Here is a 24,898-nt window from a genome sequence, read left to right on the forward strand (position 1 = left end):
TTCACTGTGGGATACTCTGGTGTATTCTATGACCATGTTCTTCCATTTGCTTTCATTATCACGTCCTGATCTCTCTACAGTCTAACTCAATGACATCCATTTACATTACATGTAGTCATTTAGCAGACACTCTTATCCAGAGCGACTTACAGTAAGTACAGGAACATTCCCCTGAGGCAAGTAGGGTGAAGTGCCTTGCCCAAGGACACAACATAATTTTGCACAGCCGGGAATCAAACTGGCAACCTTCTGATTGGTAGCCTGATTCCCTAACCGCTCAGCCATCTGACCCCCTCATCCCATGTACATCTGTCCTTGTTCAATCTTTCTCTTTCTCTCTTTCCCTCTCTCCCTATGTGTTATTTTTTATTTTACACACTGTTAAAAAGTCATACATTGGGTCAATACCCAGGAGCATCACTTATGGCCTGGTCATCCTCACACAGACTATTCCTTGGTGTGTTTGTACTGCATGATTGACCTTCAACACAGCTCTGTCACACAAGATGCTGCCTCCCTCTGCTGGCTACGGTGAGAACATGCAGACCAGGTCCACCCTGGTGCTCCTTCTCCTCCTGATACAGCAGTGGTTGCTGTGAGGGTGGCGATCAGCATGGTGAGCGTCCCTGGACATTGCAGTGGAAAAACTGTGACTTGTCAGACGTACAGTAAAATATCTAAGCTTATGGAACATTTAAATGGTCCATTTATGTTCATAATGTGAGTCAGAGTATGCATGTTGTTACAAATGAGTCATTTAAATCAAACTTCCATTGGATGGAAACCTACTGTAGGTACAACATTCCCCTACAGTATGTAGTGGGACCTACAATATCATGAGCGTACTTTTTTTTTTATTGCATATCAATGTGAGTTCATCATATTTATGTCATTATTCAGATGTGGAGCCGGACTTCAGCTAGTCAAGGTCATGTTTGTACACGTTGCTTATATGTGTAAGCACAGGAAACTGACTAATGTCTCTGCTGGCTTTCAGAAGTGTCTGCTACTGAACAGTCACAACATTATCCACATCAACAAGCCTTCACTGTTACTCAAAAACCCTGCAATTTTTTGGGGTCATTTGGTCCAGTCAGATGCCTGACCGGTGTAAAGATAGACTGAGCATCTTGCAATCTATTTCTTTATGGATCTTTTAATATTGAGGACGTTTCATAGGGCAATTAAGTAGGTCTCTATTGGACATTATATAGCTGACTGAGATTTCAAATGCCACTGGATTTGGTGTTTGCTCAATCTCACACAGTCAATGTGATATACAGTCTGAACTTGTTACACCACTGAGCAGAAAGGCCACATGACTCACCCGATGCATATCTGGAAGCGTGGGGGTGAAGATGGTTCATCTGGTCAGCCCACGTGCTGTGTTTTTTCATCCGGAGTGATGTCATCGTAAGACTTCCTGAACACAGGGTTCATTCACAGAGTCCGCCTCCCGCCACCAAAACTGGGCTCCAAACAAGCTGTCACCTAGCAACAGGGCTTCACAGCCTGTGAGATCCCTTGTTGTTAGTTGTTTGAGGGAGTGGTGGGGTTGTAACTTTGTGTGTGTGTGTGTGTGTGTGTGTGTGCATGTGTGAGAGGAGGGAGAAAGAGAGAGTGAATAGATGTCCATAGAATGCCACTGGGTTCAGTTCTAATAGAGGACTATTTATGATAGAACAAACAGGCCTCCATACAACCATGTGTATTTGTGTGTGAGTGTGAGTGGGGTTCAGGGGGCTATGATGAGTCACTGATTGCTGGAGTTGGCTGTGCTGATGTACATTTCCCCCCTACAACAGCCAGTCTGACAACAGACATTTGTGAAATCTACAGTTCTGTAAGTAGCATACATAATCATTCAAGAATACCAACTAGTTTGGCAGGTGAAAGAGTGGACAACATCATATCAGAGTAACAATTCATTTTTTGATGACGCTATTTTAAAACTAAGCTACCTCAGTAACTGCCATGCGAATTAGACCACTTCCACAGCCTGTGTTCGAGCCTTGCATGGTGTATGTGCTAGGTAAATATGGACATTGATTTACTGCACACTAGTCACTTATACACTGTCACTTTCAGCTACTGGTTGCTCTTCAGTAACATTGCACTGCTGTACCTCACTGTACCCCGCCACCAGGCTCCTGTATGGTCATTGACATAGTCACTGATCTGCAAATTTGCACTATTGCACTGTACTCCACTTAGGTTAGAATAGGTTATAGGGTTGTAACAATTTTTTTGTGCATTTAGGGTTAGTATAGTGTACTATTTATTGTTATCTGTAATTTAGGAAGTTTTAGTAATAGGGTTAGTATAGTGGATTATTTATTGTTCTGTATATTTAGGAAGTTTCACTTATTTAAGCTCAGCATGGATGTAAATTATGTTCCGTGTACTTATATGTTACGTTATGCCAGGTGCTTGCGTTGTCTTGTCTTAAGAATTTCAGTGCCCAGTCTAACCTTGTGTTGTTCTGTGTACGTGACAAATAAAAGACTTGAGCTTGAACTAAATTAGATCACTTCCACAACCTGTGTTCTAGCCTTGCTTGGTGTATGTGCCAGGTGAATTAGATCACTTCCACAGCCTGTGTTCTAGCTTTGCATGGTGTATGCAGTATCTGCTAGGGTCAAATGTAAAAAAAAAACTATACAGAACACCATAGTCTAGTATTATGATTTATTGCTAATTTAGGAATACATGTTTTGCCTTTGAAAAAAAGAGAGGAACTGAAACTTAAACATTTAACACAGTACATATACTAAGGTATTATTACAATACACAATCAGAATACAATCTACATTACACTACATTAACAAGCTAAATTATGTCATGTTGAGTAAAATTGAGAGTCTACAAACCAAATTTTTGATTTGCTTAACCCTGTAGTACATTTAAAATAACACTTTACACTAAGATCATCCTGAGACAAGTAAGATGGTCGTAAATCTGCATGAAAATATTCCTTGATTTTTATCAAACTTGTTAAAGAACATCTTAATGCAAAATGGCAACCTTTTTTTTAATCAAAAATCCTTTTAAAAGCTTTCATATCAATTGAACCGGAATAAAATGTCATGTTTCTAAGGATATATTACAAATACATTAGATTAACAATTACAAGCCTGGAAACAACTGATGCAGTTCATAAAAAAATATTTTCCTCTTTTCTCAGTAACGTAAACTTCTAAAACAACTATATTTTTTACAGTTCAAAGCAACATTTTATTTACAGTTAGAAAAAAAAAGCTTTAATAATGTATACATTCAGGATGTTTCATCAGATGGTATGCTGTGCTTTGAGAGAATGGCTCAACAGAATGGATCTTCAAATATCCTGTTTAATAGTATATCATATCTAAAATAATGAGTTGCTCATCTTGGAAATGTGACATTATCTTGAAAATGTAAGGCACAATACCTACAGAAGCATACAAATACTTGATTATAAAATAGGCACATTGTTAGCTCTGAATATTTGATTGAAATTGTGGTCAAAAACCAAATTAGAGGAATTATAGACAAAATACCATAGATGTTTCATTAGGTGCATGTAATTTACTTATTGTCAATGAGTAACAAAATAGGCACATATTCTGATCCAGTTACAATCAACAATAAGAGAAATACAAATAATATAGACAGAAATGTAGGAGCAAAAAACATTGAGCTAGAACCTGAGTGTAGTAAAAGGCATTCTATAGGTGTACAACACTCAAGCTAAATTAGCCTACGAGCTACTTTAAGACTGGCAATATGTTTAAGAACTCTTCTCCAGTAATCCTTAATAAACCACTTTGGGAATTATGTAAACTTACAGTATCAAGGCTAGTATTCAATAATGTATTAAGAAAGGTGCAATATCATATATTTTTTTTATCTAAAATGAAACATAGACCCACATGAGCCCTCTTTGGCACATCAGCAAAAAAGCAGAAAAGATTTTGATAAAAAAGGTTTCAAGTTTGTCACCTGAAACAAAGAACATAGCCTACAACATATGCAAATGTTATCTTTATAAACAGTGCATATAAGAATAGATGGTGAAACTACAATCATGCTTGTTTATCCACAAAGCAGTGTGTGTCTCTCTGAACCTAGATATGTAAAGTTAAATTGAGATGATCAAAGTAAAAATATATTTATAATAATCAGCTGCTATAACTTCTCAACATACTACATACTGTACACTGTTTCAGTGTGATATGAGCAAGTAGGTTGGATGACATTTAAGTGTGTTTGAGAGAGACCCATGAAACATATTTGGTGATGCGTATTTGGGTAGCTAGTCTGAATTGTATTTATAGAAAGTGAAAAACGATTATACTTAAAGTTTACTTAGAAAGTACAAAAATACTGCACCTACATACTGTAAATTAAAGTTGTCAATAAGTAAGTGAATATACAAAACAGTATATTTTATGCACACTTACAAATGTGTAGAAAAAGATACTAAAATGTACTTAGCTCTCTAATATATTTAAATTAGATTTAAGTATATTTTTTTCAACTTGGGCATAATACCCTCTCGAGTTTTTTACCACTTTACTTATCTTATAAAAATAAAGCATAACTTAAAATTTGTTGAATGACAAAGTAAGCATAACTTTTGGTTTTTGGCCTGAACTCTACTGTAAGTCTGTGGTGTCATGAGGTGAAGATGGTAATGACTTCTTCATTTTCTGAGAGAGTTCTGCGGTTCACCTCATAACTACGGGGTTTCTGATGTCACTTCCTGTTGAAAGTTCGTCCTCTATGTCTGCCCTCTTGCATGGACACCAGTCAGATCCTTCCGGATGATTTCATTCACTATAAGACCAAAAGACCAAAAGACACATAAAGTTAGAAAATGAAAACTTTGAGCAAAAATAAATCTCTTTCTTCATGGAACACCATGGTGCTCAGAAGGAAAACTAGCTCTTAAATACCCAAAGCCCTGTCCTGGGATGACTAGTGATCTCTGAGTGGAATTTTCAATCAAGGTCTGGGCTGCCCTAAAGGTGCTGAACAGGCATGTAGTGGCCACTAGGTGGCGACACACTACTCAGTCAGCTACCTCTTTTTGGCCTTCACTTCCTGTTGTTCTCTGGAGTAACGACGGGTATGAACGGAAACTTTCACAGTTTTAACAATCTAAAAATAGAGGCAATGAGTGTGGGTATATGTATACCGTATACTGTTGGGAAAACACAGTTGATGAAACTGAAACTTGACATAAGCACTTCACCACAGCCTGTAGACTTTATGAGTTCAAACCAGAGACAAAGGATTCATAATCTATCAAACAAATCTGTTTCTATTAAAATAATCAGGGCCATCGTCCATACCATTCAAAAATGCTAACTCAGATGGAGGATGGGTCAGCCTGTAAATGGAACAGCAGAATGGCCTCACCAACATGCTCCTGATCCGGCCTACTTATCACACATCACTAGAACAATAGGGAGACCTGAGGTAAGCAGCCAGGAATGTCTCAAATGTATAGCATGCCGTACATCCTGATAGACAACATCCTCAAGGCAGCGTTTGGACGTGTTGTGACATGTTCTGGAATATGCAGATAACATATCTTTGCATTTCTGAATGAACAATACAGAAGAATAATCATCTTATCGTGAATATTGTTTTACAAGTAAACAGAGAAGTCAATATTGAGCTGGCCTCCAATTGGTCCTATTTAAAACTGGGACCTACATAGTGTGACCAGTGCTACAAATATTAACAAGCAAGTGAGAGCCGACTCCAACCCAGCCACTAGATCCCTGGGATGGAGTCTCAAGCCCCTGGCTCACAGACTGCAGAAGACAGGCCCATAACACAGCCATCTTCACATCGGCGACTCATGAAACACACGTGCTGCAGGGATAATGCTGAGGAACACCGCATGAAGCATATTAAACACTCCAAAAAAGTCACTCATCGAACAAATGTCATCCTCCACCATGTATTCCTATTGAAGTAGGTTTGGGAAAAACATGAAGCGACTATTTCAGTCTGATCGCTAGGATAACAGAGATGGCACTAAAGACGCATCCCGTTTTTGGCGTGACAACCTAATCCCAGGGAGAAAGGCAGCCAGCAGAGAGAGCTGCGTTTCTGCAGCTTAGACCAGCAGGCTGTCCTCTGCTTCTGTAGCAGACGATCACTAACAGATGTGCCAGCTCCACACTGAACTCACTTTATGGGCCGAGACCTGCGAGTGAAAGGCGCGAGCTGACGGGTGCAGCCAAACCGGCTCCTCTGCTGTCGTCACCAGCTCAAGGTCCCTGTTTATTTGAGTCTCGTGGAATTCCCTCTGACACCTAAAGCCTTAGAGAAAACCTTCTTCTCCTCGGCCGTGCCTACTGGGATTTCACGAAACGGAGTCAGACAGGCTGCAGAGGCAGAGACCCAGCAGAGCAGCACACAGACGGGCTTCACTGAGGGGAATGAAGGGTTGGCACGGAGGGGCCATTGGAGGCAGGCCCCAGGAACACTCACACTGGACTGGACAATATGTGAGTGTGTGGCTCCTGGGTCCAGCACCAATGGGCAGTTCTGTTTACCCACTAGGGGTGGGAGAGAGACACGCGCACACACATGCAGAGAACACACACAGTACAGTAGCTGACTCAGTCACACTGCACACTGCGCACTGTGAGATGGAGGGATGTGTGTGTGTGTGTGTGTGTTTGTGTGTTTATGTGTGTGTGTGTGGGGGTGATTATGGTTGTGTGTACGACGTCCGTGTATGTATGTGTGAGAAAGAGATATTGTGGGTGCATGTCAGGAGAGGCATGGGGAGATTCTGTTGGCTGCACTAAGTGAACAAACCCACAGAACCAGAGAGCTGCTTGCCATAGACCAATGTATGTTCCACATACAGACCAGCTTACCCCAAACTACCAGACCCTACACTGTACCTCAGAATACCTAGAGAATTGCACAAGTCCACTGATCTCTTTATATCTCCAATATTCTTCTTATCGCAGTCATCAAATACACAAACACTTGACTTCTTCATCCAGATATCTTAATAACTTCTCCTGTTTCCATTCCCCACAGCCGTGTGGCCATTGCTGCGTTTGATCTGCCAACTCTAAAATAGGCCGTAAGTGAGGTGAAACTAATGATTGTCCACCATGCTGTTTCTGTGTGCTTTATCTCTTTCTTTCGCTCTCTCCCTATTGGAACAACTTTACCTGCTCCACTGCCTCGGGGCTTAATTCCAGTCCTACAGGCCTACTGTACAGCAGTGGCTCTTAACCTCCACACCCCAGAGAACAGGTGACGTCCTCCACTCAAGACGTGTGGGTGTGTCGAGCAGCCCAGGGGGTCCAATGGGAGGACCAGACAGCACCAGGGGGCCTCCCCAGATCAGTTGAGGGACCCCAGGAGTGGTGTGGGAGGCATGAGAAGATGAGCTGTCGACACAGCCTCTTGGAGTGGGTGGTTAACACCTTGTTATGGTGTATTCATAGTGAAACATGTCACAACTTTCATCTAGCATCCATCCCCCATGGTGACACAGTAGAAACATTACCATGATATGACACAGTCACCTACCACACAACTGCGATGGCTGGATGTCCCTACTCATTTGACATGAGCTGAACGTGAAAGACTGTGTGAGTCACATTACAGTCAAATCACTTCTGTGCAGATATATATGTTTGGGGGTTTATAAGTGTGGGTTGAACCAGATCAACATATCTCTGGAGTTTTCCCTTTTTCTTTTATCTTCCTGTGTTTATCTGAGAAGCTTTGAACATACAGTAGTGGTGGTCTGCCGTGTCATTTCTGTGAAGCTGCCATCTGCTACAACTTGCACTGAGGGGAAACTACATGGTAATACATTTCTGACAGTATCTTTACACTTGCTCAGGTATCAGCTGCACCACGCATGATAAAACCTTTTTCCGTCAGGCAACGTGACACTACAAGTGAACTAGTGACTATGCAGTCCACATTATTTAGTCAACAGAGATGTAAATATCATTCATTGTGAGCGCCTACAACTCCTCCTTGGGCTTAAGAAGCCAATGAAACCCTGTCATTGTAAAGACCCCAATTAGTCTCTTTATGAGAGTTCCAAGGAGATGCAATCTGTTCAGGAGCTACCATCATAAAGGGTGAGAACAGAAGAGAGAGCACCTAGAGAGAGAGCTCACACCTAGGGAAGGGAGGGTCAAACACAGCCAGTCTGGTATGAATCTCTTTCTAACTCTGTTAATTCTCAAACAGTAAACGCTGTTGCTGTTTACTGAGGGAAACCCTATTGGGCTGTCCAAAAAAACAAATTCCATGGCTTGCCCCCTTTCACTCTCTCGCCGTTTCATTTTTTCCATCGAGCACGCACTCGGACCCTTCCCTTTTCCTGCGGCCTGCCTGCCTCCCTCCCTCCCTCCTATCTTACGGAGATCAGGCTGGGTTTCTGGAGGAGAGCAGCTGCAAATAGGAATTTGCGGTGCCAGATTGGCAGAATCCCGGGGATGGAAAAAAGCTAATCCTCTGGTGGGTTCCCCCACAGAATTGAGGGGCGCAAGGCCAAGGGGAAGTCCTGGCCAAGTATAACAAACAAAGAGGCTTTCCCCGGCTCTCCCAGGCTGCCCGTTCCACAGTTTGACAATGGTTGCCATGGAAGTTGTTTTTCACATCATAACAGTGTCAACATATCCAGGCGGTCAGGAGAGCGGATTTTTTTTCTTTTTTTTTCAGAAAAAAAAAGAGCAAAGTTGAATTTCCTGGTGTGTGCCGGTGCCAGAGAAGCCCCTTTAATTGGAAGAGTCGCTGCTGGGAGACAACTCCTCCACTGAGCCCCCCCCTGACCTTCCTGACCCAAACCCAGACCTGCGAGGCTACACCATCAGGACAGGCGCTGGTGAAACCACACGCAGCTTTGAGGTTGCAAAATAAGGAAGAGGAGGCGTAGCTCCCACAGCAGGCTTCTGGAAGGAGCTCTGCATTATTCTCAAGAAGGGTTGTGAGGTTGACAGGAGCAAGTGTCAACAAATGACTCATAATCTGTGTTATTTCCACCTTGAGTGGAACAAATCTATACCTCTTGGCAAGAAACACGGTCAACTAGTCAATAGGCCTTGCTCAAGACAATGTAGGGCTGTAGCAGACACAAAAAGACAGTTGCTGTAGGGAGACGGACACAATATCCTTCAATTGTCCTTGAATAAATAAAAACATCTGCCTACTGTCAATTTTCATCAAACGTTGTCTTTAAATAATGGCAGTTGATGGCAAAGTGCCAACAGGCTCGACATGAATACTCAAACAAATAATTATGTAACACATGGAAAATGTATATCGAGGATTCCATTCACACTAAATACAAAAGCAGGAACTTACACTCACCGTCATCAAGGTAGGCCTGATCCAGGTTTTCCTCCTTAACCGTGACCCGTCCTGGCAGGCCTGTGGGCTGCTCCTCCCCTGGGGGGCCCCTCTGGGCCTCCATCTGTCCAGGACCAGAGCCTGCACCTGGGGGAGACCGGCCCTTCGGCCCTTTCTGCACATAGGCCTGCTGCTGGATCACCGTGGGGAAGTGCTGGGCCTGAGCTGGGGTGGGGGAATGTGGGGTCCCTGCCTGCTGGGCATACCCATCACAGTAGAGGATGCTGTGGTTGTCTGCCTGGGCAGGTGGAGGAGGGTCTCCCCCCCGAAGAAGGGGGTGGTTGGTGGGGGAGAACTGGATGATGGAAGGGTGTGGGCCCACTGAGTGCTGGTGCTGCTGGGCCCCCAGAGGCCCTGGCTGGGCCGGGGAGCCTGTGTGGACCAGGACGGAGCGGTGTGGGTCGGGCATCATCCCTCCAGACTGGTAGTGGCCGGGGCTGCTGCTCAGACTCTTACCCCCGCGGGAGTAGACGATAGCTGGGCTCTGCTGCTGGAAGCGGGGGTCTGGGCTGGAGGTGGGCATACCGGGGCGACTGTGGACCTGCTGGCAGGAGGCCAGGCCGGAGACCAGGCTGGTGTCGGGCTGGAGGACGGGCCGGGGGTTGTGGTAGTAGGACTGAGGGGACACACCCAGGATCTGGGGCATGGCGAAGCCCATGTGAGCTGACTCATACTCATCCAGGGGCTCTGATTTAATAGACGGTACTGGAGGAGGATACAGAGGAAGAGACATGGATGTAACTCTTGCTGTTGACATCACATGAGGACATTTACAAGAAATGTCTCGAAAGAACGTTCCAGAAAACATGACAGCAGGGGACATGTTTGCATACTACCATTCGGCTACTGTACAATGAGCTGTATGTGCTGCGTACAGTGCAGACCCTACCTGCTAGAGGTGTGTATGTGAAGTGCTGTGGCTGGCTGCGCTTCCTCTTGCCATTGATGACGTAGAAGTTGACCTTGACAGAGTGACAGATGGACGGGTCTCGATAGGAGGGCACCTCCACAAACAGCATGCTCTGTAAAACAGCAGGGCCGTCAGCTCATCGATGGACGACAACAGTGGATGGGCACCGTGTTTGAGGAGCACTGCGCTCCACCAGGCACACTTACAGGCTGGCTTTTATCTTTGTCCACAGTCGCCTCCAACTCCCAGATCTGTTGTCCATCTGCGGAAGAAGAGAGGGGAGGGGAGGAAACAAGATCACGTCAGTCAGGAAGAGTTGCCTCTTCTCAAATCAGGGCCTCCCACACGAGACATTGTAGCACATCCACCGAATGGCGCAATCACAGGACGACTGTCAAAACAGTGCACGTGTAACGCGATGCGTTACGATGACATGGACGAAGGGAAAAAAAAACAAACACACAGAGCCATTGTGTCCCCATTGTCTTCGGGACGGCGCGAGCGTGGGAGGTGCCGCTCGGTCTCGTCTCTCGTCGCTGCTTCAGGCAGCCGTGGGAGGGCCCAGTCAGCCAGCGGGCCGCACCGCGCCGCACCACATGCAGCAGGCGCGGTGCAGGCTCTTTGTGCAACAAGATCATATCTCTGCGAAAACCACTTCCTCTTCCACCAGCCCGTTTCACACTACTCTGGGAGGAGGGGGGGGAAGACGACGACGACGCATTCACGCAAGCCGACACGCAGCTCAGGCCTTGCTGAACTATGTGTCACCAGCAAGTGGTGCGGTAACAAATCATTTTAGCAGAATGGAATTCAAACAGGTAGAGCAGTTCAATCGTCACCCATCTTTCATTCGGCATCCTTCTACTCTGGGTCAGTCAAGAGAGAACTGTTTGGTGTCCGACAGGATCTTTTCTACAGTTAGGTGGGAAGCCCCGAGTCAGCCTGCAGATCAAACCCATACGGCTGAAATGAGTCAGCAGGAGAAAGGGGGATTCCATACGTCTTGCCAATATTTTCATTTTTTTTCTCTCTTGCTAGGCCCTTGTGATCAACTTGCTCCATGTTGCTAACGACAGGTGATGACTGTTGCTCTCTTGGCATCTATGGTTTGTTTTCCTTTTGTTCCAATACTACTAAGGGATACCCCCCCCCCCCCCCACCCAATTGCTCCTACCCCACCCCCGTCTCCCCGATAATTCGACACAGGGAGAAAGGGTTAGGGAGTCAGGGACAGAGCAGACAGGCCGAAAAAGAGGGGAGAGAAAATGAGAGCTGAGCTCCAGTTTGGCAGGGGAACCTTCCCTCCCCTGACAGCCATGAGGGCCAGGGGAGCCCGGCCCGGGGCCAGCATTCTCCCTTCCAGAGGATTTCACAGCGGCGCTCCTCCACAGCTCTGTGTCATCCAGAGAACTCTCTCCAAAACAATGAATGGCCGATCCCTCTCGTGGATTATTATGACTTCTTTCCGTCTTTGGAGGGAGCCCGTAACTGCAGCGTGTCACATCGCAGCAGGAGGGAAACCCCGCGGTTGATAAGCTCAGCAGACACATGGTCCAAGTCTGAGCTCCAGACATCCCAAGAGACACCACGTCTTCCAGCCGCTTTCTCCCTCTCCCTGCTTTCTCTCTCTCTCTCTCTCTCTCTCTCTCTCTCTCTCTCTCTACCTCCCTCTCTCCCTGGTCTGTCTCTCTCTCTCTACCTCCCTCTCTCTCTGCTCCGTCTCTCTCTTTCTTACAGACAGCAGTGGACACAGTGAGTCATGCAGCCATATGCTAGCAGACAGAGCATCTAAACACACCACTCACAGTCCCATACAGGCCAGAGACAGCTGTTATGAAACACAAATCACATCTAGCAACTATCTGTTAAAGATATTACATAGAAACGGGATAGTCAACACAACCAAGAACCAAAGTTTGATCAAAATCAGATCTCATAGCCTAGGTAATGCTTTACACAAAATACTGCTACTTTCCTAAGTATTAACATTAGTATGTGTATTAACGAAAACTTTCATATGAAAATATAAATATGATATCTAGAATCCTATGTACTGTTATACTTCTGGAAGCCTCCTAATAGGGAGGGGCCGTATCTCAACACTATGCAAATCTGAGAGTTGCGGAGGAGGAAAAGTTCAGGATTCAAATGACAACATCCTCTGCTGAGCTGAGATGAAGGGAAGAGAGGAGAGGGGTAACAAAAGATCATCTGAACCATCTTCATGTGTCATCACGTGTTTTAGATTGACTCTGAAGTAGTCCCGGCAAAAACAGAAGGTCCTCCCCACAAGTAGGGCTACGTGGGACTGGTGCTGCTCGACACATCACAGAGAGCCGGGAGGTGATGACACATGGATAAGAGCTGTGAGGTAAAGGCCAAAGGAAAGTGGGGCTGGGGCCTTATCTGGTGGAGAATGCAAATGTATCAAAAGGTGAACTGCACGAGGGCCAGCTGTACATTCTCATCACCAGAGGGACATGTGGTGGGGTGAGGATCTCAGAGCTAGGGGAGCTCAGTCTGTTGAGGCATGGAAACAGCTGCAGGTGGGAACACGTGTTTGTCACACCTGACTAACTATTACAATCACGGGTATAAACTGATGAAGACATTTGAATTGAGCTTTAGATAGATCCTTCGAGAATACTTGAATTAGAGCAAACCAGGCAAGATTAACTCTAACTCCCCCGAGAGTTTCAATGATATAGTAGTGTGTAGTATTGCATAGGATTGTATCGGGTAGTATTATAGAGTATAGTATAGTATTGATGGAAGCATGCAGCAGTGCTGTGCTCTACTCACCCTGGGTCTTCTCCATAAAGATGACCTTCGAGTCAGAGCTGAAGTTCTGACCGGTCAGGATCATCTGTTGGCCCCCCAGCACAGAGCAGCCCTCCATGTCTTGCTTCTCCACCATGGGCAGCTCGTGGGCCGAGCGCTGGGCTGGGGGTCAAACAGAGCACACAGGGCGTCACACACTCCACAGACAGACAGCCATCTTGGATAACTGAGTATGTGAGTATGGTATGTGAACACAAATCAGCAGTTGTTTTATATGTTTTGTATGATAAGCAGGCATACTATTTGCAATCATTTGGCAATCTTGACCTCATATATTAGACTTAGCTTAGCCAGAGGAACGAAAGGAAGGTTTAACGTTCGATTAACTGTAACCCTCGACAGGGAAAGTACTCCACCCCCTCCAAAACCACTTCTCTAAAAAGTGGTTCCAATCATGCAGAGATTTGTCTGAGTGAAATGACTAAGAGCCCCGCGGAGTAACTGGACAGTAAGAGGCTGAGCGTTATGAGACTCAGTCTGAAGGTTTGATAGCCCACACGATAAAGCTGTTCGCTTACATTCATGTTACAAACATGTGTGTTCAGCAACTAGGCACTGCTGCAGCCTCCAGCAGAGTCCATCCAAACACAGGAGGAGGGAGAGGGAATGGTGAAGCGTCTCCATCTCCAGTTGTGCCATAATTACGCCATTGAACTTGGCATGCATCCAGCTCATTCTCTGACCCCACCAAGGGGGGAAGAAAACCTGACATGGCTGCCGTAGTGTGTCCCTGCTCATTTCCTGGACTGATAGTGTTGGATGGGATGGCGATAAGGAGGCACACAGAGGACCTAGCCAGGGAGAAGAGAAGCCACAGGCTCCCTCAGAAGGGCTGGCCCGGTGTGACTGACCTTATTACTGGGGCTGTCAGGGGCCTGATTCGGCCCACCAACAGCTCGGCTTACCTCCTGCCAGATCAACCACTGCGAGCAGAGGACAGACAGTCGGTGCCCGCAACTTAATGGGATCATGTTCTCTTGTTTGTGTCAGTCTAAAAAAGCAGAAACATTGTGTGCGCGGGAGCCTGAGGCGGGGAACCTGCCGGTCGACTTCCTCATGCTCATGAACCCTGCAACCGAAATTTGATATCCAGTCAGCCGCGAGAGGTGTCGACAAACAATCGTGACCTTTGGACGGGTTTGTGCGGCCTACTACACTGAGAGTCAACAGAGAAGATGAGGCCAGGTGGTTGGTCTCTTCTCACACAATGGCTGACACGGTTCGCTTGTCCCTTTCTGTGACAGATGTGGCGATATACGGGAGCGTAAAACTTGATTGGTTCAACTAACACTAGCGCTAACGCCAGCTCCCAGGACCATGACCATGACCAATTCCTTTTTTCTTTAGATGATCTGCCGGCACCATCCTCAGCCTCCAGAGGTAGATGGTGGTGAAGAGGTGCAGAGCAGAAAGGAGAGAGACGGCCTTAATTATATATGTACTTAGTGCTCCCTGAACATGTTTCCTGTCATTTCCTCTTGTTGAGCAGTGAATCATTCAACGTGAGATAAAGGCCCTCTTGTGTGAGTTTAGATCATATCAGGTGCTGTAATAACTCTGTGTAGACACACGCACACACACACACACACACACCCACGCACCCACACATACACACACAGGCCAGCGTCACCATAAAGGAGTCTTTGTATGTGTGTCGAGGATATCAGCTCCAGTCCTCCCACTCATTTGAATGTTGTTTCTTTTTCACTCTGTTTACTCTTGAGTTAAGCCTGGTTAACATCACTCCAATGAAAACATCCCATACCAAATCCCAGCAGGAAACATATAGGAAAACAGTCCTGCTCTGTCAAATCACATAGCCACACAAACCTTCATGTTCAGCACACTTGTAGGCATACACCCAAACCTAATCAGAACATGCATGCTTATAGAACTAGGAGTGGTGGGAGTCAGGAGGGTAGGATTCACTCACAGCACTCGATAGGATGGGAGGCCACTTGCAGGGAGGCATGTTGACCTCCTGGCTGGGGTATGTGGACCCGGAACACCAGGCGCACACGCGTGTTCTTGCGTCCGATGTCCGTCTCGCCCTTCCTCAGCTCGATGTCAGCGTTCCTCAGCTTCAGGATCCCGGCGCAGTCGATGCTGCGAGGAACACACGAGGGGGGGCGGGGACACAAATCAACATCAACGCCACGATAGAAACCAGGAGAATCCCGTGTGATTCCAATCCCCGATGTTCCACAGGGCGCAGGTGGACGTCTCACATGGCTTTCATGTTGTTCTTGGGCTCCAGGGGGATCTCCAGGACCTTGGTGCCGTTGAGGATCTTCTCGTAGCTGGTGGTGGTGACTGTCTTCCCTGTGATGCGGTGCACCTGGTAGAAGGCGTGTGGCTTCAGGATGCGTTCGTCTGCCGTGCCGATGAAGATCTGCAGCCCCAGAGGCTCCTTGCCCCGGTAGCCATGCAACTGGAACACACACACACACCACAGGAAGTGAAATGTACAGTAGTATCAAATACTATTTATTTAGCAGATGTGTTTATCCAAAGCAACGTACAAGGGGGATTTGAACTTGGGACAAGAATGTGCAAATTCAGTCTGCAAAATGCATCACTATTATGCCATGTAAATGCATATTTGCTCATCAAGTTATTCTTGAACAATGATGGTGACACCACTATAAGCGCAGCTAGTTCTGGAAGGGCAATCGGGCAGCGGGCGTCATTCATTTAACGAGGACGTAAGGCGTCTTACTCCACCTTTCTTTACTCCGCCCACTACCACACCCATGTTAGCAGCGCATATCCATTGGGCCACGTCCGATAAGGCGTCTTTAAAAGACGTGCGGATATGCACACACTCACCCCGGTCGTTGTATGATCAGTGCTGCTGCCACCCTCCACCATCCCCTTCTCCCCCATGCTTTATGTATGTTCTATCCACCAGGGGGATTATATCTCTATTGCTCCCTGCCTCATATGTCATGTATGTATGTGTTGCATCGAGGAGGCAGGGAGTGCTTCCCTTAGATCATCCACTCCGCCAAAGTAAATCTACATGTCCATGTCATGTAACAATACATGCTCAAATCTAATACGTGATTGTCTTGACTGAAATAATGTTATTCAGTGTACAGCCCTTTTAATCACGTCTGACTGTGGAGCCTTATTTTCTACCAAACCTGTAGTTGTGTCAACCCTTTATGATGTGAAGGGTGACATGCAAATCTTTCATAAATGTTTTCCCTTTGTTTTAACAATGTGGCTTAAGAGTCAGTAGGCAGCCAGCAGCCAGCCCCCTGACAAGGTACCTTACCAGATCACAGACTCAGACCCACAGCTACATACATCCCCACCCACCCCCTTCCACTTTGACCCACAGCTACATACATCCCCATCCCCTTCCACCTTGACCCACAGCTACATACATCCCCACCCCCTTCCACCTTGACCCACAGCCAGAAGAGGGTGCAGCGATCGGAACCACCCGCTCCACATGGCTTCTGTTTGTTGTTTAGTAACCATCTCTGGATTCAAAAGAACTTCCAAGGGAATACTTTCATTCACTGGAATCCCAGTCCAGGGTCTGAGAAACCAGCCCAGGGAGCCTTGGTGTCAGACTATTTTAATTTTAATTTGGTCTCTAAAAGACTTTTACCTCCTACTCACTCTCAAGCACCCACACAGAAAATGTGTACAGAGCCACACTCACAGATGAACCCCACAAGATTCAGATCAAAGGTGCACCACAGACTACATCGGAAGGAAGTGTGCACGAGCACAAAGCCTAAAGTTTGTAAAGATTGTCTCTCTGTCCACAAGTCATGAACCTGAATATGCCCTAAGTGTGTTACAATTACAACATAATGTTTTTCACAGAATCCAGCCACACATGCGTTAATTTTACATCAATAAATATAACTAAATATAACTACATAAGCATAAGTGTAGTAACAACAACACTGTTCTGTTGAAACTGATATGCAGGTACACAGTATTACACTTAAGCTGCATAGCCAAAGAATCCCCAGACTTGGTTCCATTTCTGTATTAAAGTATGCTTCTAAACTCAAAACACTACACAATGCCAAAATGTCCTTGTCCCTGTGAGTTTGCAGAAGTATTTTATCCTAAACAAATCCTTGCCATTCATGTACACACTATGCCAGCACTGTGTGTGGGTGTGGGTGTGGGTGTGTGTGTGTGTGTGTGTGTGGGTGTGTGTGTGTGTGTGTGTGTGTGTGGTGTGTGTGCGTACATGTGTGCGTGTGTCTGTCTGTGTAGCAGGTGAGAGCAGAGATAAAATAGATGAGTTTGAGGCTGGTTGAAACCTCATCTGGTTTCCTTGTTGCTATGACACAGACAACCTGACAAGAGAGAGAGCAGAAAACAGAAACACACAACAAAAAATGGAGGGAAAACTCCTGAAGGCTTTAGTGAGTGTGAGTTGCTGTGTGCATTCACATGGAATCTGAACAGCCTGTTGTATTATTTGAGCTTTAGTCTTGCACTGGCCTAATTTTCATCCTTTACAGCTGTCCACTTCAACTAAGGCAACATCAATAAGCCTGTTCCATCCAGGTACTGAGGCTGACAGTGTGAGTGAAACAGAGGACGTCTACTGCAAACACTTAATGTGGCCATGTGAGAGACCTGTTGCCATGGCAGCAGCAGTGAGTGAGTCAGAGACAAGTCGGTTAGGAAAAGTAAAGTGGAGGGCAGGGTCTGTACAACTGCAGCCAGTCAGTCAGTCCAGCGGTTCACGTGATTCGCTAGCTACTACAAGCAGGATTGACTGGCCAGCATCCGAAACTGGAAAGAGAGAAATACGTTATTTCCGTCAGGAAATAAAGTATCAACACAAAAAAAAGCTTTAAAAAAGTTGCCATGGAAACTCTAAAACATTAAGTAAAACGAATAGCTTACATACGCAATAAGCCCAACAGTACTGATGACAGCAGTACAACCGTAGCTTTTATTTCACTGTGTATATTGCTGTTTGGTCATTACAGCAGTATTGGTGTTGGTATGGATGAACGCATAAGACTGGCAAGTCATTGCAGAAAAGTATTTTTAGACCTAACCACTCGGGTAATTACAGTCCTTTATTGCCAGAAAGAGCTATGTTTCTGGTGTTGTGTTAGCTATGCTGTTCTAATGGCTAACATAAGTTTGAGCCCAAGTTGAACTAAGGGCAGAACTGCCAAGTTTTGCAGGGTCTAGGTTTCAATGGGACATATTTCTGGTACAACATATCAGTGAGAAAAGGAAAAAAGCAGTACCACTCCAATCCTGGCCATTCAGGGCAGCCCTGTAGACATGGTGCTGTCGAGTATTATTTTGAACTTAATCTGAGAATTCAAGACACTGAGGTCAGCTCTCAGAGTTACTGCCTAGGCTTCGGCTCAGTGGGCTAACACTACATCAAGCCATGGGTTCGCCATCCCCAGGTGACATACACACCTGGACTACAGGATGGCCTCCTGTGGGGGCTTTCACTGCCCCCCTGCTACCCTCGGTCTCGTAGTGGGCTCGGTGGTGGGGCTTGGGCTGCACGTCGATGTTGAGACTGTACTGGTCCGTACGGCTGGGTACAGGCCATTCCAGAGGAGGGAGAGATGCCACTGGGATGCTGCAGAGAAATCAGGTGGAAAACAATGTAAGCGTCCTTTTTAGTGTGGAAGAAGACATGCATCCAATAACATTCCTAGTCAAATGTCCTGGCTCTACAGTATTGACCAGTCACCTGCAGATGCTGGGGACCAGCTGCTTGGGCCAGATAGGTGGGATCACAAAGAAGGGCTCTGTTCCTGGCTTGGTCTTGATGTCTTGTTCACAGGACACCAGGTAGTTCAGCTCCCCATGGTTCTCTTGGTAGAGAGTGTATGGCTGGGTGGTCTTCACTATCTTACTGGGCACCAAGCCAGGATGGACGGTACCAAAGCCATTCATGGCCTCAGCCAGACTGTTGGGGTTGCCATAGTGGGCCGTGATGTTGGACTCCTCGTGGCCCCCATGTGGAGAGGGACTGCGAGAGCGGTGGCTAGTGATTAGAGTCGGGTTGCGGTACATGTCGTAGGTGCGCTTGCCCTGTGGGGAGGTGGAGCGGGAGCCGGGCCTTGGGGAGGGTGAGCGTGGACCCAGACAGCCGTCCTCAGCCAGGCTGGTGCGAGGTGAGGTGCCCGGCGAGGTGCGGGGGGATCCGGTGTGTATGTTCTGGAAGCGGGGCAGAGGTCCCCAGCCGTCTGGGTGCTGCTGGGAGACACACAAGGGGAGGCCCAGGGGGAGTAGCTTTCAGAGTGCCAACTGGTGGATGAGTTGCTGCTGGCGGGGCTCAGACACTGGGGCTCCCGGTAGGCCAGGCTGTCATGGCCTGGCACCGTCAGGGTGGGTCTGGGGCTGATGTTCAGGGGGTGGTTCTGCAGGGAGTCCCGGCCATGGTTGTAGTGCTCCCGTGAGGGGGTAATCTCGATGCGCGGGCTCAGAGCCAGACCCCCAGGCCGGGACTGGTCCAGGTAGTTCCTGGCCTCCAGGTGCTCATATCCTGTGAGGACCTCTGCTGTGGGTTGGTTGTAGGAAGGGCTGCACAACTTGATGTTGTAAGGAGAGGCCTCCTCCTGGGGGTAGACTGAAGAAGTCGAAGGGCTGAGGACTTTGTGAGATGAGAGGTTAGGCTCATCTATGAAAAGGCAGAGAAAGAGAGAGAACAATGACCATAAATACTTAGGTAACCAAATACAGTATAACAAACTGCAATGTATTAGAAAGACTCCTAGGTATAACTAGGTTTACAAACACTGTAATTAAAGGCAATAAACAGATTACGATATAACAACTTTATTTCAAGTTTTTCAGATTCTGAGATTTTAATCATTTAGTTCATTCTAAGAGTATCCCTCAGTTAATATAAGACCACACTGTATCCTGAGATATAACCACACTTATACAGCGTGGTCTTAAATTAGGTTTACACTGTTTTTTTGTTTAAAGATTTCATGAAACATCTGAACATGTAATCAGACTGAATAGGTACATTTTTCATCAGTCGGTAGGGTAGGCGTTATTACTTAGTTGGTCCAAAATGTATCGGTGGTGCAACTCCACTGTCACTATAACCTCAGACAAACCTTGGTTTCCCCCTGGGAAGTCGCTGCAAGGTGGTTCGTACTCAAAAAGGTAATCGAACTCCAACTCATCTTGGCAGTTAACTTGACTGAGTTCCTCTTCCAGTTCTTTTTCGTAAAACGAGGTCATCTGTCTTACTTTCCAAAGTTTTAGTCCAGCTTGAGTATATATCTTTCTTTATAGAATTTCGATGTAGCCTACTACTCCTCGTGCACTAAGGCCATACGACGTCAAACACACTGTCGTGATGAAGCAAAGATGGACAGAGGCAAATAAGTTGCTCAACTGCTAACTGGATTCAGTTGATGCACAAGTAAGCTGCAAACTGAACGAATAGAACAGCAGCTTCCTGTTTCAACTTCACCGCATTGAGAGATTAAGGCGGGCCTATTTTCATATGGAGAAGTAAATAAATAGCCTGGACTGCAAGGTGTCACGCGGAGTGTTCACGCCTCCCTATGATCACTCAAAGAACAACTGCAGGTGCAGCTTGAAAGTGATGAATTGCATCAGTGGTGTAAGTCTTAATGATTTATGTGGTGCTGCCCCCGGGTGTTTGAAACTAAAACACAGACTCCGGATTGATTCAAAATAAAAGCAATTCGGATCCAATTTAAATGATATATTAAGCGACACGGTATAACACTTAGGCCTACTCATTGGGGGTGTTGTACAGATAGCTTCATATCATAATGAAAACGCAATGGATGAGTGATGATCGAAATAAATTAGCCTAACTGTTAATTATCTTTGATTAACATAACAACTGCCAGTATTCTAAATATATTTGTGAAATCATTCATATACCCGGGGTAGGTTCTTTAACTTTAAACCATTATTTAGGCCATATCAAGTTTAATCTTCTGCACCTCTGGAAATGTGTAGGCAGCTTGAGGGAACCCTGAGCACAGTGCACTGTACTCATGAAACATAAAGTATCTCTGTTCCATCAGGAATGGCACCTCCCGGGGTGCTATGCTTAGTCAGCAAACACGCCGAAAACATTTTCTCGTCTCAGAGTATCGAGAGGAAAGTTGGCAGAACAAACCTCATTCATCACGTCGTTTTCTTCATTCAACCGTTGTGTTTGCAGCCCATATGTTCTGATAGTTATCATTTCAAGATGATTTAAAAACAATCTGTGGTCTTAAATTGGCTAACTGGAGAGCAAAAATCCTCAAATGAAGGTTCCCACTCTGAAAACGTTTAGCATTACCAAAACTGTGTATCCTCATTTTACTATGCTTGTCTAATTCTGTGCCGTTCGCCTAGACCGTTACTTCTAAGAAAGATCCGTTAGAGCGCACCTGAACGCACGCTCTAAGTGTGTGCAAATACTCAGGTAGCCAAAGTCTATATTACAGTATAAAGATACGTTCACATTGTCATTCATATATTCATCTATCTAAATTGACAATGTCAATTTAATCAACTTCGTATTTTGTTTGGTTACATAGTTTACACTCTTCAACTGCTGGCTATTTCCCCATAACTATATCAAGCCAAACAAAAGCGCATAGGAAATACTATAACGTCTTACATAACTGAAAAATTGTAGCATATTAAGAAAGCAATTACACATTTTCCATCAGTTTGTCGGTGACTATAACTCGTTAATAATCAAATGGGTTGATTACCAGATTATCACAACACTTCAGCACGCGCGGCATCCATACCTTGATCCATCGACCTCATGGTGTGGTACTGTGCCAGTCTCCAAGATTCTCTAAACATTTGTAAAAATGGAAATGGAAAAAAGTATATGATACAAAAAGTTATTCTTCTCTTTAACTCATAGCAGTAGAACCCCTCTTCAGTAAAAGCGAAAGGAATAGACAATCAACAGTCTTTTATAAACTAAAAAACAAGCAGCTAAAATTCTCCAGCTAACTATGCTTATGGTATGAACTTCTTTTCCTAGCTCTAAGGATTACTTGACTATCAAGAGCGGCTTCCTTCCCCGCTCTGGGTGTTTATAATGGTCCAATGCTGTAAAATAACGGGATTCCCTCAGTGTTTCCTCCTGTTTATGCGCTTTGCCATGGAAACCTGGACCCGCTCCATCTCGGAGACTCAGGGCTTTCCTGCAAAGCTACACTCAGGAATCTATGACGTCTCCTGCTCCTGTGCCAAGGCATTTCTGCGGCTTCTCTCAGACAGTAGCACAAGAACTTCATTGTGGGGGTGAAATTTTTTCTCTAGAACAGGGCTGAAAAAATGAAATTAGTGACCATGTTTTATACTTTTTTTTACTAGACTACATTAGATATAGCTTATGGTTTAGGCTACACAGGTTTAAAATCATTTTAATCAGCAACAGTTTGCTTTACTGTTTAAACACGAACATTTGATGTATTAATGTTGTTTTGTAATTTATTGATTTCCAAAGGTTTGAGTATTAATGTAATCTCCAATAACTGTAACCAACCAACTTTAACCAGGCCAAAAGCAATGAACTTGAGAATGAGTGCAGGCAGCAGCTGTAGCTAGTACTTTCATATCTATACTGACATGACTCACAACTTAGTCTAAAACTTAAACACGGTGATGAAATCATTAAATTAATGTCTACCATTATACAAAGAATAGTTTGAGGCATGTGACACAGATACTTCATTACAACAATAAGACAAACAACCACAACCCTGCTAGCATCCTGACATCCTACTGTCTACTGCCTTGGTACCCTGGGAGGGATGCAGGTTCAAACCTAATACTCTCACCCTGTAATCTAAATGAATAAATGTTTCAAGAAACCTTAATTCAACACATTAACAGTTCCCTGTACTGGCCAGTAAAGGAAGCTGTGGAAAGGCCGGTCATAAGGAGCCAAGGTAAACTAGACACGACTGCTCTGCTTGCCATTTCCAGTTAGAAGTGCTCTGAAGTTGTAAGTCATATACAGTTTCTGTGTTTTGTACACTAACACAAAGATAGCAAGTACATTCAATTATACAATGTTGTTTTTATCTGTGTGGCAGATAGTCAACTGTGTAAATACATGTTCAATAAAATAAGACACATGAAATGTTTAGCGTCCTGTGAACACATGGATATAGGGCTGGTCTTTGACCGTCGTTTTAGTCTCCCCATTGACATGAAGTCCGCCACTAACTAGCTCTTGGAACGGCTGAGAAAGTGAGTTTTCTCCAGTAAAAGTCTCCAATTATTGCTCTGATTAACCCATGTGGTATACGTTCAGTACTGCTTCAGTGACTGATACAGTGATGACATCAGTGACGTACATGAGCATCAGAGCCAATCATAGGAAAATATGTGTGCTATAAGGGCACCAATCACGGGTCTGGTTTAAATTCTGACATGGTTTGCATGGGTGAGTCTCTGCTAGACTATCGGGTAACTAATGAGACTTACAATGAGACTGTTAACCACAACATTTACAGAGTAGGCTTAGGGGGGTAACTCTCCACATAAGCCTTGTGTACCAGATTCATTCCTCCACTCATACGGAACTCTTACGCAACACAAATTGTGAATGAGTAAATCAATATGCCACAAGTTTGCAAAAGGAAAACAGCGCCTGTCCAGACAGCAGTTTGCACTTCCGATTTCTTTTTAGAAGAGTCCACTTTTTCCAAGTTCATGCAGTATTTCCATCACTGTAAAACAGCTCATTTAGACTGCGTTGTCTGGGTAGCAGCATTACCCCATTCTAGTTTTCCACGTGCAACATGTGTGTTTGAGTTTTAACCAGGCACTGTTACTTCTATATGGAAATTACAAGTTATATCATGTCTGATGGAAAACTTTTGAAGGAAATTCAGAGGCAAAAGGGTCTAAAATAGGGATGCCTCTGTTTCTTTGTCCTACATATTTCCTTCTCATTTCCTTTCCTATTTCCAACTCTACTGCCCTACTGCCTTGTATTGTGCTACCTCTAAATTTACATCATTCAAATAGTTGGTGCAGTTACAACCTGTGTCTGTTTTGTAGTGGTAGCCTACAACCAACTGTGGTGATAACAGGAATATTAAAGAGTTCTTTACTTCAAGCACTGACCATGCCATTTAAAAGGACACATGGAGTAGCCTACTAGGATCAGCTCTTACAATACAGTACAATACTTGTCAATACAGTTAAAATAACCAAACACCCCTTGTCAAAGCTAGATACATTAATGTTGAAGACAAAATGAACAAAAACGGAACTAGAATACATAACCACCATGTATTATGTCATGAGCATTCCTATTTCTCCCTTGCCACAACCTGTCATCACTGGAAAATATTTTAATTTATCTTCCGATTCACTGACCTAATATGTTCCATCAATATGGAAAACTACATGCATTCTCAGAGGCTGAAAACCAGTTACGCAATAGGACTCTGATCGATACCCCAGTGTTTGTTTTCAGAATTTCAGTTTATTAAGTCCAGTGGAAATTGTTTAAATAGCTCATGAATTTTCCCCTCTTGAGCACACCGTTATGAAATCCCATGAAACAATATCAGCCCCTCCCCCCCCCAGGCTGACACAGCTCTGTGTCTCTTCCAGTTTCCAAATCAACCGCATACTATCCATAGGTTTAACTTCTTTGAATGGCCCACCCACATGCAAATAAAATACATGTTTCTCTTTGTGTATCCCTGGTAGCTACCTGCTAATGAGAGAAGATTAAATCTATTCATCACTTTCTGCCGTTAG

At 45.0% G+C, this 24,898-nt stretch overlaps 1 protein-coding gene across 1 annotated transcript; it reads right to left on the reverse strand.

Annotated features, from left to right (window-relative positions):
- Positions 1–2,674: 2,674 nt before the first annotated feature.
- nfatc2a (nuclear factor of activated T cells 2a) lies at positions 2,675–21,043 on the reverse strand. The gene is given in 11 exon segments (XM_084680418.1): positions 2,675–4,818; positions 9,349–10,098; positions 10,283–10,415; positions 10,510–10,565; positions 13,106–13,246; positions 15,078–15,250; positions 15,373–15,575; positions 18,572–18,740; positions 18,855–19,332; positions 19,335–19,787; positions 20,236–21,043. Coding segments are annotated over 11 exon segments (2,739 nt in total). The 5' UTR covers positions 20,363–21,043; the 3' UTR covers positions 2,675–4,762.
- Between the last annotated feature and the right edge of the window lie 3,855 nt (positions 21,044–24,898).

This window comes from Hypomesus nipponensis, chromosome 18 (assembly GCF_054491055.1).
Source record: "Hypomesus nipponensis isolate SF chromosome 18, ASM5449105v1, whole genome shotgun sequence".
Classification (NCBI taxonomy): domain Eukaryota; kingdom Metazoa; phylum Chordata; class Actinopteri; order Osmeriformes; family Osmeridae; genus Hypomesus; species Hypomesus nipponensis.